Consider the following 16,250-nt stretch of genomic DNA (forward strand, 5'->3'; position numbering starts at 1 on the left):
TATGTCGAAACACTGGTGGAAACAAAGATTCAAAAATTGCGTTGGGTTAAATGGAACCGTGATGTTTTGCTAATAAATTGTTTCGTCATCAAAAGAAGACGGTCGCTCATGGAATGACGAGAAGAACGTGTTTGCAATAATGATAATAAACCGTGAACACAAAGCTGCAATGATGCAAATTAAAGATTGTCTGTGACAGGGAGATCGATACGTGGATATTCATTTGGGCACTATCAGATTTGGACTGACATCGCTGGGCACAAGTCTTTGTAAATTTGTCAAAACAGAAGAAGAACTAACCGGATCCCGGAGGTAACGTTAGCATGTTAGCTACATAGCCTGGTTTACCTGCGATGTTTCTAGCTAATACCATAGTGTAAGGTTACCTGTTCGGGCCAATGTTAGTGGTTCGACTATGATTTCAATCCGACGCAATAAGCCCAGACACCTCGGGCTTAATGTTAACTCTTTGACTAGAAGACAAAGTGACTGCTTTTATAGTGTCGCTGGCCAGCTAAGTAGATTAGCTGCTTGATTAGCCACAGTGTATGCTAGTCAAAAATCGCAACAGGCAGTGTTTGAGTTTGCAGCTGCATGTGACACTAAGGATCGGCTGTAAGTGAATGTAGGATGACATGCCAAGTGTTTAAGTTGAGATAATAGTTCATAATGAAACTATAAAGTCTGCTAAAGTTTTTTAATATGTATGCTAAAAGGAGAAGTTATAATTGAATACTACGTGTGACAGTTGCAGTCCCTGGAGGGCTGCTGCACCTGCACACTGAGCTCTGTGATGTTTGTGAATCGGTAGAGCGAATCTGCTTCTTACTCTTTATTCCACTTATTTGACTTATTTGACAGTTTTTTATTTGCTTTTAAGCAAAAAGGTCTAAGATTTTTGCATACAACACATATTATAAGCGAATAAAAGAATGCTTCTTGGTCATAAATTTAATCAGTCAACCATATAAAGAGGTTGTTTAGACAGCTAAATGAGTTTGTTGAAGAATGAATTGGCAGCTACCTTGATGTTTGTAATTTTTTTAGCAGCTGTTGTCTCCAATTCAAAGCCATTTAACTGAATTTATATTTTAAAATAACACACTAATAATACTTTAATGACATAAATTGTGATGAGCATATATGTAAAAGCAACACTCACAGGAGCAATTTTATTTTTGCATGGACTAGTTTATACTAAATATACAATATATAGCTACTATATACTACTTTTAGACTTTTATTTTGGAGAGATGTCTGTCTGTGAAGTGAGACTGAAAGAACAGCATTAGAAGCAATACAGACGTATTGGCTTCTAAAGCTTTTCAAGCTAGGATTATCCATCTAACCAAGTATTTCTGCTTGAATCGAGGATTTTGCAATATTCTGATTTATTGTAATGAGATAATAAAGTAAAGATAATGAATAAAGTGTAGCAGATAATAGAAGAGACTAGCGGAGCAAGGGGAGGGAATGGTGGGTAAAATAGAGTAGAATGATATTAGGTGTCATTCTTAAATAGCATATTGGAGCATTAAGTAAAACCTTAAATAATTCCAATACCCTGGTATAAATGAATAAAATGTACACTTAAACATCCTGACAGGCAGCGTTATGGCATCAGCATCTGCCAGTGTGGACTCCAAGGCAGAGCTGACTGCTCTTCTAGAACAGTGGGAGAGGGATCAACAAGGCAGTACACAGGAACTGGTTAACATCCTCACTAAGTAAGTGGTTATGATTGTTTCCGTGGTGTCATTAGGATGAGTTAACGTAAAGGTGGTTAAATGTCTTAATGTGCTTTATTGTTTAGAATCTCAGAGCTTGTAGAGAAGGAGACAGAGGAATACCACAAAGCAGATCCAGACCCTTTTGATGATCGACATCCTGGTATGAATACAGAAGAATTAATAGCAAGCTAATGGTAGATTTGAATGTTTTGAATGCATGCTTTTGACATTTACCTCTTCGCCACTAGGGAGAGCTGACCCAGAATGTGTTTTAGGGCACCTGCTCAAGATCCTGTTTAAGAATGATGACTTCATGAACACAGTAAGAATGGATGGACTACATTGAGACTGTTATTGTACAAAACAACATGCATAATTTTGTTGTGTTATACTCAGGAGGTTATTATTAATCACATTTTTAACATCTTCCCTTCATAGTTGGTGAATAGCTATGTGATGACCAGCCGGGAATTTTCCCTCAATGCTGCAGCTTGTCGCCTGCTTCAGAATATCATGCCTGGATTGGAGACAGCTGTGGTCTTTCAAGAAAAAGTATGTTATTCTTGACTTCATCATGGGCTAAGAGCATTTAGTTTTTTCTCTTTTCTTGTACAAACAATTTTTTTCCATTATATGCCAGTAATATCTGTGATGCATATTCAAGATGATTTGTTCAGTTTTAAAAGGTACGGTAATTATCATTACAGCAATAAAGGGTAAGCTGCAAGATTCTTCTGCTGTCTTTGGTATTGAAGGATAACTTCATCAATTTTGTTAATGACTCATTTTTCAACAATCTTCAATAATGACAATTTAACAATAAGAGCTCTACAGGTATGCATATGGGGGGCATATAGAGATTGTTTAAAATGTGATTGATTTAGAATATGACCAAAGTTATCTTCAAATGGATAAAAGTGGAGTATGGTGAAGATAGTTCAGTCAGAGCTGCTCTGGTTGTGTTTGCTGATAAACCGTTATTAATTAGGATTTGAAAGCCACGTTACCCTCGAATTCATGTGTCTCACAGCACATACCATTTAATTAGTTTTTTGTTTGTCGTTTCATAGTCTAGCCTGCAAGTTCATTACATTTTACAACTTTTTAAAAAACACAATTTTTGTTTTAACTGCCTGCTTTTGTGTGTTTTATCTAATGAATTTGTTCAAATAGGTGTTTGCTTGTCTTTCTTAGGATGGAATAGTTGAGAGGCTCTTTAAGTGGGCTCAGGAGGCTGAGCAGCCTCTCAGAATCTATGGCACAGGCTTGTTGGCAGGTGCCATGGAGAACCAGGACATTGCAGCAAACTACAGGGAGGAGAACTCCGTTTTGGTCAGTAGGGAATTCTGCAGTCTCAAATATCAATTTTAAATGAATGAATTATGTGAATGCACATAGTTATAGACTACTTATAGCATCAGAAAATCACTTTCAGAATAATTATCAGTAGGTGGTGTGAATAAGCAACTGTCCATCAACATTTACTTTGACAGGTGCCTTTGATGCTGCATCGGTTGCGTGAGCTTCAAGATAAGGATGCTGAAAACAAAAGGGAACTCAAAAGGCCCAGCCCCAGGAAGACTCTGAGTGAGCCTTTGCTACCATTGGATGAGGAGGCTGTTGATGGTGGCTTTGAAGACAAATCCTTCACACCGGACAGAAATGGAGCTGAAAAAGAGAGCATGGGGCCAGAAGAGGATGGTGAAATTCCCTTGTCAACCATTGAGACTGAAAACGAGCTTTCTGTTCGTCTCAGCTCCCCTCATAAGACCAGCAGCCGTGCCAACTCTGCAGTTAAAACTATGATGAAGCCGATGTCTGCCCCAGGTTCACTGATACACCAAGGCATGTCTGATGGTAGCAGTTACCTGAAAAGGAAGGCAGAGAGGGAGACTGGAAGGACTTCAAAACAGAAGCTAAATTTCTCTTTACCAGAGCCAGAAAGAAACTTCAGCGAACTTTCCAACAGCAGTTGGTCAGAGATGAGCCCCTGGGTTATTGGCAACAACTATCATCTGTACCCTCTGACCCCGGAGATTGAGCAGAGGCTCATTCTGCAGTATCTCACTCCCCTGGGGGAGTATCAGGAGGTTGGTCCATTATCATCAGCCTGCACACTGTAGTAAAATTTAGAGCAGTTAAAATTTAGAACAATTAGTAGAACAATTAGCCAGTTAACTTAAAATTACTCAAATATTTTGATATCAGTCTTTTTCTAAACCTAAATATGCCAAACATTGTAAAGTTTATAAAAATAAAAGAATATCATTCTTTTCCTTGTTATATTTTATGTAAAACAGATAATCTTTTGGACTCATGTTAAGAATTAAACATGCTGTTTTAATAAAACTGGGCTGTGGAATGGTATACCTAGCCATTTTCACAATTTTTCTGACATTTATTTAGTAAAGTAATGTATCACGATAATAACCCACAGATTGGTAAATAAGTATGACTACCTAAAAGCCATGTCAAAAAATTGATTTTGCAGCATTTAGACCACCTCATCATTGAAAACAATTTGTTTCTGTTTTCCTTGTCACAGACTTACCAGCAGATGTCAGCATTTTAAACTTATGCATTTCAAAAATACAGTTTAGAAAGGTTACCTGTTGGGTATCAAGACTGTCGAGCTTTATTTTAGATTTTTTAAAGTATGTTTTGGATGATTTACCATAGGTTTTAGCATATATTCATTCATACATTCAGCGTATTTCAAAGAAAAGCAAATTGTCACCATTATTGCATTCTCTGTGCCCATTACTCCTTCAACTACCACAGCTGCTGGCAGTTTTCATGCAGATGGGAGCTCGTGAGCTACTCATGCATTATATGGATTTGAAGCAGACCAATGATGTGCAGCTCACCTTTGAAGCTCTCAAGGTAAACACTCTTTCCTGTAGATGACACTACATGGTGCCCAAACACAAAGTCAAGCTCTTTATTCAGTTTTATTTACTTTTTTGTCACTGAACAGTACCTGGCATCTTTGCTGCTGCACAAGAAGTTTGCTGCAGAGTTTGTAGCTCATGGAGGAGTTCAGAAGTTGTTGGAAATTCCCAGGCCATCCATGGCTGCTACTGGAGTGTCTCTGTGCCTCTACTACCTTGCCTATAATCAGGATGCGATGGAGAGGGTATAACGCTAACACACAGATGCACCAATGCACAGTAATACGGTTTCTGTCGTAAATGTGACCATTTTTTGTGCGTTTAAGTGCATGTGCTAAAGATAACGTGACATTAAATCAAAGACAGTCATTATATTGTGTTATGATGATACATTTTGTGAAATCTTGATAAATAACTATTTAACAATTTATTGATAAAATTATCAAAACTTGAAATTATCCGCACATATTATTTTCCTTTCATAGGGATACAGTGTTGATTGGGTCAGAACATAATTTATAGAAATTTGCATAGATCCAGACAGATTATGTACAAAAACATTTTATATTAATATTCAGGTATTTGAAGAAAAATGTTACCATTTAGCTCTAGAAGGAGTTCAGTTTTATTCATTGTTGTGTCCCCTCAAGGTGTGCATGTTGCCCCACTCCATCCTGTCAGATGTGGTTGGTTACACTCTGTGGCTGCTGGAATGCTCACATGCATCTGGCTGCTGCCATGCCACCATGTTCTTCTCCATCTCCTTTTCTTTCCGTGCCGTCCTGGAGCTTTTCGACAAGCAGGATGGCCTCCGACGTCTCGTGAATCTGGTATGACAAAGCAGCAGTCCACTGCGTATGGACCTTGCAATGTCAATTTAACAAAATATAACTTGCGCGTCTTGTGTATTACTATGGTTGTTTCCAGATTAGCACATTGGAAATCCTGAACCCTGAGGACCAGGGAGCACTGCTGAGTGATGATGAGATTTTCTCCAGCAGGCAGACGGCCAAGCACACCTGCATGGCCCTGCGCAGGTACTTTGAGGCCCATCTGGCAATCAAGGTGGAGCAGGTGAAGCAATCCCTGCAGCGCACAGAGGGTGGGGCCCCCATTCACTCCCAGCCATACTACAAGGTACAGAAAGGAGAAAGGAAAACTGTAATTTACATTACTGGACACCTTAATTCTTATGTGCATGTAAATGTAACATGTAAACTATAAAATTTTTCAATGTATTATTTATAGTTTATTTTCCTGTACTGATCATTTGTGTTTCTTTCTCATTCCCCAGGCAGTCAGTTATAGTCGTGAGCAGGTGGTGGAAATGATGGAGTTTTTGATAGAGTATGGTCCACTCCGGCTGTACTGGGAACCAGCAGAGGTCTTTCACAAGCTGTCTTGTGTCCAGCTTCTCTTACAACTGATTTCTATTGCCTGTGACTGGAGAACATACTATGGCAGGTATGGAAAAGAAATTAGATTTTTTTCTTAATTGTAGAAAATGTTTTCCTTTTTATTGTGCTTTAAGAGATATTGGGTTATTTTAATAGTGATTTTATTTCTTTTTTGTCTTCTACTGCAGGAGTGATACAGTGCGCTATGCCCTTGACATACTGAGTATCCTCACAGTTGTTCCAAAGACTCAGCTGTTGTTGTCTGAGGCTGTTGCTGTGCTTGATGAGGGAGGATCAACTGTATCCACTGTTGGTAGGTGCTATTAGCAAACATCCATCTGTCAGAACTTAACTTTTATTTAGAAATCGGATAATATTTTAGTTGTTATCAAGCAGACTTAAAAGAGGATTAGCTCATTAAAAGACCATTTAGAATAAGCTCCAACTGAGTGTTTCCCATTTCCATTCCACAGAAAAGGTGTCAAATTTCTTGTTTAACACATCTTTGCCATTATAACATTTATTACATTCTGTGGTTGTTTTGTGGATTGCCGAGTCCTTTTTTTGGGAATGTTGTGCAATAAAATTGAAATTATTACTGTCTTTGCTTGTAGTTCATAAAATCTGTTCCCAGCTCCAATGCTTTTTCTCTCAGGAATGAGTATAGTTTTGGCAGTAGCAGAAGGAGAAGTATTTGTCAATGATGCAGAGATTCAGAAGTCCGCTCTTCAGGTTGTCATCAACTGCGTCTGTGCTCCAGACAAACGCATGTCCAGCATTGGCAAATTCATTGCAGGCACACCCCGTCGCCGGCTGCCTCAACAGACCAAAGCCAATGAGAGTGTCCTTATTAAGATGTGGAATGTGGTGCAGTCTAACAATGGTATCAAGGTAGAGTTACTTTAACTTAATTCTGTAAGATAGGGTGCATGAAATTTGAGCTATAATTGTGCATTGTGACAGGTGATACAAAGATGCATCTTCTGTACTGGAAAAACAAAAATGTGCAACCCTCCAATGCGTTTAATCTAAACCAAATGTCAGGCTGTAAAATTTTGATTTAGTCAAAGACACCAATCATGCTATGAGGCACCAACTTTACCTCAGACCTGTGCCATGAAGTGGGTCAAAACCACTTCAACCACATCACAGGGTCAAATAATCATAGTTACCCATGCTGCAGGGCTAACCCGATACAGACAAATGACTTTCATATAAATGATTATGACAAGAAAGAGTGATGGATGGTTCTCAAATGAATAGTCAAAACATTTTTTGTTTCAGGCTTTACATATGTTCATTCTTACTTTGCAGCTAAAGGACAGTTTATCTCTAAATAGATACACTACGATTAACAAAATAAGTTTATTTTTTTGGAAATTCTTAACAGTGTTGATGCTGTTACATACTTAATCCATCACTGCAATTCAGAAATAAACATATTCAGTGATTATGTAAACATGTGATTAATTTTAGGAACATCTTCTTAGTCCTCTCTTCTCAAGCAGTTGCAACAGTGAACATTAATAATTTGTTGTGTGCATTATTGATCCATCAGAAAAAGGGAAACATTCATTCAACTACATCCTAATAATAAAAATCATAATATTCATAATCATCATCATCATAGTACACTTTTGCTCCTTAGGCCCAGTGAAGCCCTAATTAGTCGATCTTGTGGATTGTGGTCAAGGCCCCAGGAGTAATTGATGTAAACATAAAATACGACACAATCAATCATCTATGCACAGTCATTTGTTGTATTACCTGAGCTATATATCTGTAGAAAAGCAGGCAACACCAATAAAATTCACTTTTTCATTAACTATGGAACAGTGAGTATTTTATTCTCTGAGCAGCAGCAGCGGAAGTATTTCCTTTTCTTCTTTTTAGGAAAAAGAAAATGTCAAAGGAAGCACTGAAGCATCTTTCCTTATCATTTAGACAATTTGTGCATTCCTTACAATGGTTGCTACACAGACGAGTATGTCAATTACACGGCCTCTGTTATTGTTATTGATATTGTTATTGTTATTAACTTAATTCCCCTTCTGTCCTATAGGTGCTGCTCTCTCTGCTGACGGTAAAGATGCCCATTACAGATGCAGATCAGATCCGAGCTCTGGCCTGTAAGGCTCTTGTGGGTCTGTCTCGCTCCAGCTCCGTCCGACAGATCATCGGCAAGCTGCCTTTGTTCAGCAGCGGACACATCCAGCAGCTCATGAAGGAGCCTGTGCTCCAGGACAAACGCAGTGAACATGTCAAGTTCTGCAAGTTTGCAGCTGAATTGATAGAAAGGATCTCTGGAAAACCACTGCTGATTGGTACAGACGTGTCTCTGGCGTGGCTCCAGAGAGCCAGTGTGGTCGCTCAGTCCAGGATCACCTTCCCTGAAAAAGAACTGTTGTTGCTTATTAGGAACCACCTCGTCGCTAAAGGCCTTCATGACACGGCCACCACACTCACCAAGGAAGCAGATCTCCCAATGACGTGTCTGTCTCATTCGTCACATTCGGCTTCTGTTTTTCCTCCAGTCGCTCCTCCTCCACCTGCCTCTCCTGCTGCTATTCTCCCCCGGACACCTAGGTTGGCCAATGGTGTTGGGTCAAGACTTGGAAACCATCCTTCTCATTCATCCAACCCAGGATCCAGTAATTTACAAACACGACCCTCTACATCCCAGCCCACTGGGTCTTGCTCTGCTGCTTTCCCATCAACGTCCGTCCCCCACTGTAACAACAACGGCTCACCACTGATTGGACGAATTGTTTTCTCTCGTGAACGGCAAACTGGGTGCGGCACAGTGAGCTGCAAAAAACCTCGGGTGCTGAGGCAGAAGTCTGACCATGGCGCATTTAGCCAGAGCCCAGCCATGAAGAAGCAGTTTGACAGGCACCTGCCTTCCCCCCCTGCATTGGACAGCATTATTACAGAGTACCTGAGAGAACAGCATGCACGCTGTAAAAACCCTGTCGCAACATGCCCTCCTTTCTCTCTCTTCACGCCGCATCAGTGCCCTGAGCCCAAGCAGAGACGTCAAGCACCCATTAACTTTACATCGCGACACACACGTAGGGTTATATATCCCAAATATGGAGGAGTAGATGGAGGATGCTTTGACAGACATCTCATCTTCAGCAGGTAAGTTCTCACCTCTGTCGGCTTTGTTAGATTCCTGTTTACTTCCTTGAACACAAGGGAAAAAAATATCTCTACGTTATTTTCTCTTTGCCCAGGTTTCGTCCCATTTCAGTGTTTAGGGAAGCAGACGAAGATGAAAGTGGATTCATGTGTTGTGCCTTCTCAGCCCGTGAGCGGTTCCTGATGCTTGGGACGTGCACAGGACAGCTCAAACTCTACAATGTATTTACAGGCCAGGAGGAAGCTAACTACAACTGTCACAATTCAGCCATCACTCACCTCGAGCCCTCACGGGTGAGTAGACAAAGTTTCTAATCTATCGACAATTTTCATGCAACCCCAATTCAAAAAACATTGAGATTTTGTGTAAAACATAAATAAAAGTAGAATGCAATTATTTGCAAATCTCATCAACCCATATTTTATTCACAAAAGAACATAAACAAGATATCAGTTGAAACTGAGAAATTTTACCATTTCATAGAAAATATTAGCTCATTTTGAATTTTATAGTAGCAACACATCTCAAAAAAGTTAGAAGAAGGGCAACAAAAGACTGGAAAAGTAATTGCTGCTATTCAGAAACAAATGGAGGAGCATGGTCAGTAACATGACTGGGTATAAAAGGAACATTTCAGAGAGGCAGAGCCTCTCAAATATAAAGAAGGCTAGAGGTTCACCAATCTGTAACCAGGTGTGCCAACAAATTGTGGAACAATTTGATCATTTAGTGCCAATGGTGTGGGCAGCTTACTTATCTGGAAAGGAACCATCAATGCTGAAATGTACCTAGAGGTTTTAGAGCAACATATGCTCTGATTTAGACCATGTGTCTTTCAGGGAAGACCTTGCATATTTCAGCAAGACAATGCTAAAACACATACTGCATCCATCACAACATCATGGCTTTGCAGGAGAAGAGTCCTTGACCTTTCGCCAATACAAAACATTTGGCCCATCATAAAACAAAACAAAAAAAAAAATAGCAACAAAGGCAAAGGACTGTCGAGCAGCTATAATGCTGCATCAGACAAGAATGGGACAACATTTCTCTCCTAAAACTCCAACAACTGGTTTCCTCATTTTCCAGATGTTTACAGACAGTTGTTAAAAGAAGAGGGGATGCTACACATCAGAAAACATCACCCTCTTTCAAGTTTTTTGAGATGTGTTGCTGCCATCAAATTCAAAATGAGCTTATATTTTCCATGAAATGGTAAAATGTCTCAGTTTCAACATTTGATATGTTGTTAATATTCTATTCTATTCTATTGTGAATAAAATATGGGTTGGTGAGATTTGCAAATCATTGGATTCCAAGTTTTTTGGAATTGGTGTTGTAATTCATGCAGAGAAAGAATCTTTATATGTTTTGAAGTGATCTTTAACGGGTATTTTGTACTTTCAGGATGGCTCTCTGCTCCTTACATCGGCCTCATGGAGTTATCCTCTGTCTGCACTGTGGAGCATGAAATCAGTGTTCATTATGAAGTAAGTAATATTTGTTAAAGAAAGTCAACCTATATTTTAACCAACCAGACACAAAATGTGTTTATTTAAAATAAAATTTCAGATATTGAAACGTTGGAAGTGTAAATGCCAGAATGTCCATGTGATCTCCACAGTTTTAAGAACGGCAGTTTATTAATGGCTTATGCCAGTCTGTGATCCCACTGCCTCCATGTATATGGTGTAGTCAAAACACCATCTTTTCGCTGTCAACAGAGGGAGCTGCCGAATGGAGATGACATGGTGTTTAATTATGCACGCTAACTGCCTACAGGCAGAGGTCTTCAGTTCATGGAAAACACAGGCACTTTGGCTTCATTCATCCACACAGTTCAATCAAGGCAATTTTTGGACTTTGCCGATTCATTCAGAGTGGTTCTGCAGTAGTTTTAAACTACTTAACTTTTATACTCATTCTCACTCGATTAAATGTTTGTGGATTAAATGTGAAATATTGCTCTCGTTGTCAGGCATTCTTTTCTGGGTGATCATTATGTGGAGTTCAGTAAGCTTTCGCAAGATCGAGTCATTGGGACTAAGGAACATATAGCACGAGTACGTATTACACATTTTTAACATTGTGATGCAAAATAGTAAATACAGAAAAAAAATAAAATAACAAAAGTGGTGAGTGCTCATGTTCACGTGCTTCTCTCTGCCAGATTTATGACATCCAGACGGGGCAGGTAACTCTGACTCTCAACAACCCAGATCTGGCTAACAACTACAAGAGAAACTGTGCCACCTTCAACCCCACTGATGACCTGGTACTGAACGATGGTGTGCTGTGGGATGTGCGCACGGCTCAGGCCATCCACAAGTTTGATAAGTTCAACATGAATATCAGCGGCGTGTTTCATCCCAACGGCCTGGAGGTCATCATAAACACGGAAATTGTATCCTTCAGACTTGAATTGACAGTGCAAGTGAATGGAGCTTTTATGGAAATGCATGTTTGTTTTGTGTTGCTGGTTTTAAGACATCTTTGAATTTGAAAGAAAAAAGGTTGTGACAAGATTGGGGAAAAAATTTGCTGCGTTTTTTATTTATTGCTCAAAGTGATTACATTCTATAGATACTACTTTAAAACTGGATTTAAGAATTTGTAGTTGCTTCAAAGATGGGATCGCTACTGAGCTTTTATTTCTCTACTAAACATTAAATATTAATTGCTCTAAAAATGTATTTTACTACTCAAATAGTTTAAAACGCAGTGTAATTAAATTTGCATCACATCTAAGTTGATACAAGTGAAAAAGTGTGGCGTCGTCCTTAACTGGAGTTTCAGTGGGATCTGCGGACCTTCCACCTCCTCCACACAGTTCCTGCTCTGGACCAGTGCAGAATAGTCTTTAACAATTGTGGCACCGTCATCTATGGAGGTAAAAAACCACAGCATATTGGGAAATGTAGAGCATTTGGCATCAAGCCTGCAACACACTCCACAGTCAGTCCAAAAAAAAGGTGTGTTAGTGTGGAAAACTGGATATTATGAAGCTCAGTAAGCATGTGTGTATTTGAAGAGAGGTGTAAATAGAACCTGAGAGGTGTGTGTGTATGTGTGCGTGTGCGTGTGCACATATGCATGTGTTTTAAGCCACAGTCACTTAGAGCCAAATGGACATAAGAATCAGTTGGATTGGTAACTCAGAGAGCCAACTGGTTAACACCATTTCACAGGAAGAGCTATGGGCATGGCACAATGGCACTGCACACACACACCAACCTTTCAAACCTTGCAAGAGCCAAAATCATGGCTATGCAGCTCGCTGTGTATGGTTAGTTTTCCCTCTTCCACTTGCTGTGGATTTTTTGTTTTTGCAGCAATGTTGCAGGCTGACGATGAAGATGAAATGATGGAGATGCAGATGAAGAGTCCATTTGGATCATCGTTCAGGACCTTTAATGCCACAGACTACAAACCAATTGGTAAGGCTTCCTGTCCTCACCTTGCTTTAAATGATGTCCCTCCATAATCTTTCACAATATTTAAGCTTTTATTTTTTTTTTGGAGAGGCTTAACTCTCACAGTGTTTCTGGATACCTCTGCATTCATCCTGTTGCTTCCATCAGCAGTGAAATCACCACTAAATTCCAGTATTGCCAGTTTGGCAGTCACGCATGTCCAAGCCATAACCCAACTGCTACAGTGTTTGACAGATGAGTTGAGGCGTTATCATGAGTTGCTTCTTTTTATTTCTCCACTCTTTTCATCACCTTGGTAAAAGTCGATTTGGGCTTCATCAGGACGTAGAACTTTGTTCCAGAAATGCACCACTTTCTCTTTGCATTTGTGAATTGCAACTCTAGAATCTTTTTACCAGGGTTTAAGTTGCATGTTGTGATGAATCTTTTGAGTTAATTGTCATGAAGTTTTCTATTTGATAATAAAACATGTTTGCCTACATCGTGAAGAGGAGTCTTGAATTGCTGTGTAGCCTTCACCATGTAAATGATTTTTCTGTTTACACACAAGACCTTTTCTGCCCTGTCTATAATCTCATTTGATTTTTTTAAGTATATATTATACAGATTTTTTTTCCCCCTCCAGGATCCAGCTAACTGTTGATTTTCGATCCACTCGTCATTTGTTTCTGATTGCCTGATTGCCTTATAATGACACTCATTTGCTTTTGAACCCTTGCAATTTTATGTAAGGGTTGCAATGAGTTATTTATTGTCATATTTTGTTCTTTTCACAGCCACAATTGACGTCAAGAGGAACATATTTGACCTTTGCACGGACACAAAAGACTGCTATCTGGCTGTAATTGAGGTAAATTCTTATCCTTACATACCCCTACCCCCCTTTTTTTATGCAAACATTTGTCTTAATTACTGTATCTATCCCTTAGAACCAAGACTCTGTCAACACTGACACAGTCTGCAGGCTGTATGAAGTTGGTCGACAGAGACTTGCAGAGGAAGAGGAGGAGGATGAAGAGGATCAGGTTTGTTGTTTATAATTGATAAAGCAGTGACTATTTAATTTCATAAGGCAAAAATTAATTTTATTTGTTTTTGGCTTTTTTGGTCCAATGAACACCAGGAGGATGACGATCAAGAGGAAGATGATGATGACGATGAGGACTCAGATGATGATGTTGATACAGATCCCCTTATTGCCGAGCTAGAGAATGAAAACGGTGGAGAAGATGAGGATGATGAAGAGGAGGATGACGGGAACGATGAATTCTCTCCCTCTGATGAGGAAGTGGCACGTCTTCTTGAAGAGGATGCTGAAGTTGGGGATGATGACGATGAGGATGATAACGAAGAGGATGACTCTGATAATGACGATGTAGATCTAGAGGGTGACAATGGTGAGTAGAGCTTCGAGGTAACGATACATAGCGAGTTCTTATTAAATCTTACAGTGAGAAGAGGGGGTGTATATCAGTTCAATGCTTGTTCCAGTTCAATCCAATGTTTTTAAGGATTTTTTTATAATTTTTTTTTTTATTGCCAGTTTTGTCAGTATTCATGGTTAATTGGTTAAAATAATTGTTTCAGTGGCAACATCACAGATTTTTGAATGAACTTGTAATGAACTAATAATTTTCAGCTATTCAAAGCTGACTGGATGAATCCCAGTCATGAAGCGATTTGCACATACTAAAGACTCCTTTTCTTAGAAGAAGTGGTTGGTTTGAGAAGCCTTTAGAATCTGTTGTGGTTCTCATAATTTTACTGTAAAGCTGTAAATAATAATAACATTCACAACAAACCCACAGATCAAAATGTGGAAAAAAAGGAACCATGTTTTTAAGCTTCTTTATTTTCATAAGAAAAGCACACTGTGATTGGTGATTTAAATTAGTCATCTATCTGTGTTCAAAGGAGTAAATAACTTAAATGACAATTAACAGGATCACTTAAGGCTGAAAATAGCATGTAAATCTGGACCATGCAAGCTGCATTCAAAGAACTGGGCCTAGAGCTGCATTCTCAAGAAAAAAAGACTAATGGTTGGTCCATTTTCTGTGTTGTCATACTTGTCTGGTCACTGTGGGGAAGTGTTGCCTTTCTCAGTGGAGCTAACAAACTGCTGTCTTGGTGGATTTCAGACATTGTGAAAATGACTGACAGAGGAGGCATGAATTTTCGAGCAAAAAAAAAGATCTTTCAAATGTTCCTAAAGCTGTTTTGTTTTTGCTATTTTAGCAGTTTTTACTCCTTACACACCAAGACTGTCACATTTCTAAATCTGCATTTTTTTATTGCACCAACAGACAGCTCAGATATCTCTGACCTTGAGGATGACATCATTTTATCCCTGAATGAGTGAAGAGCCATCAGCATCTGGGACTGAGCAACTGGACATGTCAAGGCTTTGCCTCATAGATATTTGAGCTGCAGGAAAGGAGACGAGAAAAAAAAGGCAAAATCAGCAGATAAAATGGGGAATGACTTAGAGCACTGCCAGTTTGAAACAGTAGGTGTCTGCACACTTTGGGACTCTGAGTGACAGCACCAAAAAAGAACAATCTAATAGAGATAGAGAAGGGTAAAACCAATTTACACAAATTGACTGGTGGACAAAATTAATTGTACATGATATAGTTTTATAACCAAGTGGACTTGATGATGAGCGAAGTGGCCTGTGTGTAGATGCAGTGGGGGAAAAAATTTATTTTATTATATTAAGGGCTCTGTAATTGAGTCTTATTGAGTCACTCGCTTTGTAAGCCTCTGTTTGAAAATAGATCAGTCTTTGTAGAAGAAACTGCTTTCATTGCAGGGCTACAGGTCTGACAGAGGGTACAATGTTTTTCCATACAGCTTGGAAAAATCTTCAGAAAGTACTAAAGTATTGAATCAGGCAGCTAATGTAATGCAGAGAAATGTTGAAGATTGTTCATCAAGCATCCAACCCACCTTCAGGTTTCGCTTTCACCATAAATCGATGACCAAAATGCCACACACAGTAGTGCCATTCTTGAACGTTGCCTCCTGTTTTCATTGTAGAAATAGAAAAATTAAACCAGCTTGGTGCTCTTTAATTGCAAAAGAAACCACAACCAGTTTTGATGCTGTAAAAAAACGTTGACGCACTAGGTCAGCACATAAAAGAAATTCATAAGCTTCAACAGCTCTCTACCTTTTGAGTAATTTCACATCTTTTTTTAGTTATACAAGGATTGGAGTGCAGTGGATAATTCTTAGACTGCAGGAGTTTGGGCTGTTTTGCAACATCAAAGGTCCAATACAACCTAATTTTATGTTGAGGACTGAACACAGTGACTTTTGTTAATGACATTGGAAGTAAAAGGATGTTGCTTAATCTTGAAAGCGTTTAGAAACTAAACCCCAAAGTTCATCAAGGTATTTTCATTTCAAATCTGTTTAGACCGACCAGACTGACTAGAAAACAAAATCTCAATATTGTGAAAACGGATGCCTACACTTGCACGCTTCTTAAAAGCAGTACAAACATTTCACTTTTTTTTTTCCATGTTTTTGCCTTGTATCTACTCATTCGGATTTCTTTTCCAGACAAAGACTTTGTTGTTTTTGACACAATCTATGTACAGCTTGTATGTATCTAAAGTATTTTTACTATAAATAAAGCTGCAAAAATA

At 39.0% G+C, this 16,250-nt stretch overlaps 1 protein-coding gene across 1 annotated transcript; it reads left to right on the forward strand.

Moving 5' to 3' along the window:
• Positions 1-99: 99 nt before the first annotated feature.
• LOC137139782 (DDB1- and CUL4-associated factor 1-like) lies at positions 100-16,250 on the forward strand. The gene is made up of 25 exons (XM_067527516.1): positions 100-312; positions 1,607-1,727; positions 1,814-1,890; positions 1,979-2,052; positions 2,169-2,282; positions 2,925-3,062; positions 3,224-3,820; positions 4,512-4,613; positions 4,708-4,866; positions 5,272-5,451; positions 5,549-5,758; positions 5,916-6,085; positions 6,207-6,331; positions 6,674-6,909; positions 8,081-9,159; positions 9,255-9,453; positions 10,568-10,650; positions 11,139-11,223; positions 11,331-11,564; positions 11,957-12,050; positions 12,493-12,597; positions 13,371-13,444; positions 13,524-13,619; positions 13,718-13,991; positions 14,901-16,250. The coding sequence occupies exons 2-25, from the start codon at positions 1,615-1,617 to the stop codon at positions 14,954-14,956; spliced, it is 4,674 nt and encodes a 1,557-aa protein (XP_067383617.1). The 5' UTR covers positions 100-312; positions 1,607-1,614; the 3' UTR covers positions 14,957-16,250.

The sequence above is a fragment of the Channa argus genome, chromosome 13, assembly GCF_033026475.1.
Source record: "Channa argus isolate prfri chromosome 13, Channa argus male v1.0, whole genome shotgun sequence".
NCBI classification, from domain to species: Eukaryota; Metazoa; Chordata; class Actinopteri; order Anabantiformes; family Channidae; genus Channa; species Channa argus.

Coding starts and splice junctions, on each gene's coding strand:
- LOC137139782 (XM_067527516.1), top strand. CDS start 1,615: ATGGCATCAGCATCTGCCAGTGTGGACTCCAAGGCAGAGCTGACTGCT. Junction 5,759..5,915: donor ACTCCCAGCCATACTACAAG/GTACAGAAAGGA, acceptor CTCATTCCCCAG/GCAGTCAGTTATAGTCGTGA. Junction 12,051..12,492: donor TGGCACCGTCATCTATGGAG/GTAAAAAACCAC, acceptor TTGTTTTTGCAG/CAATGTTGCAGGCTGACGAT.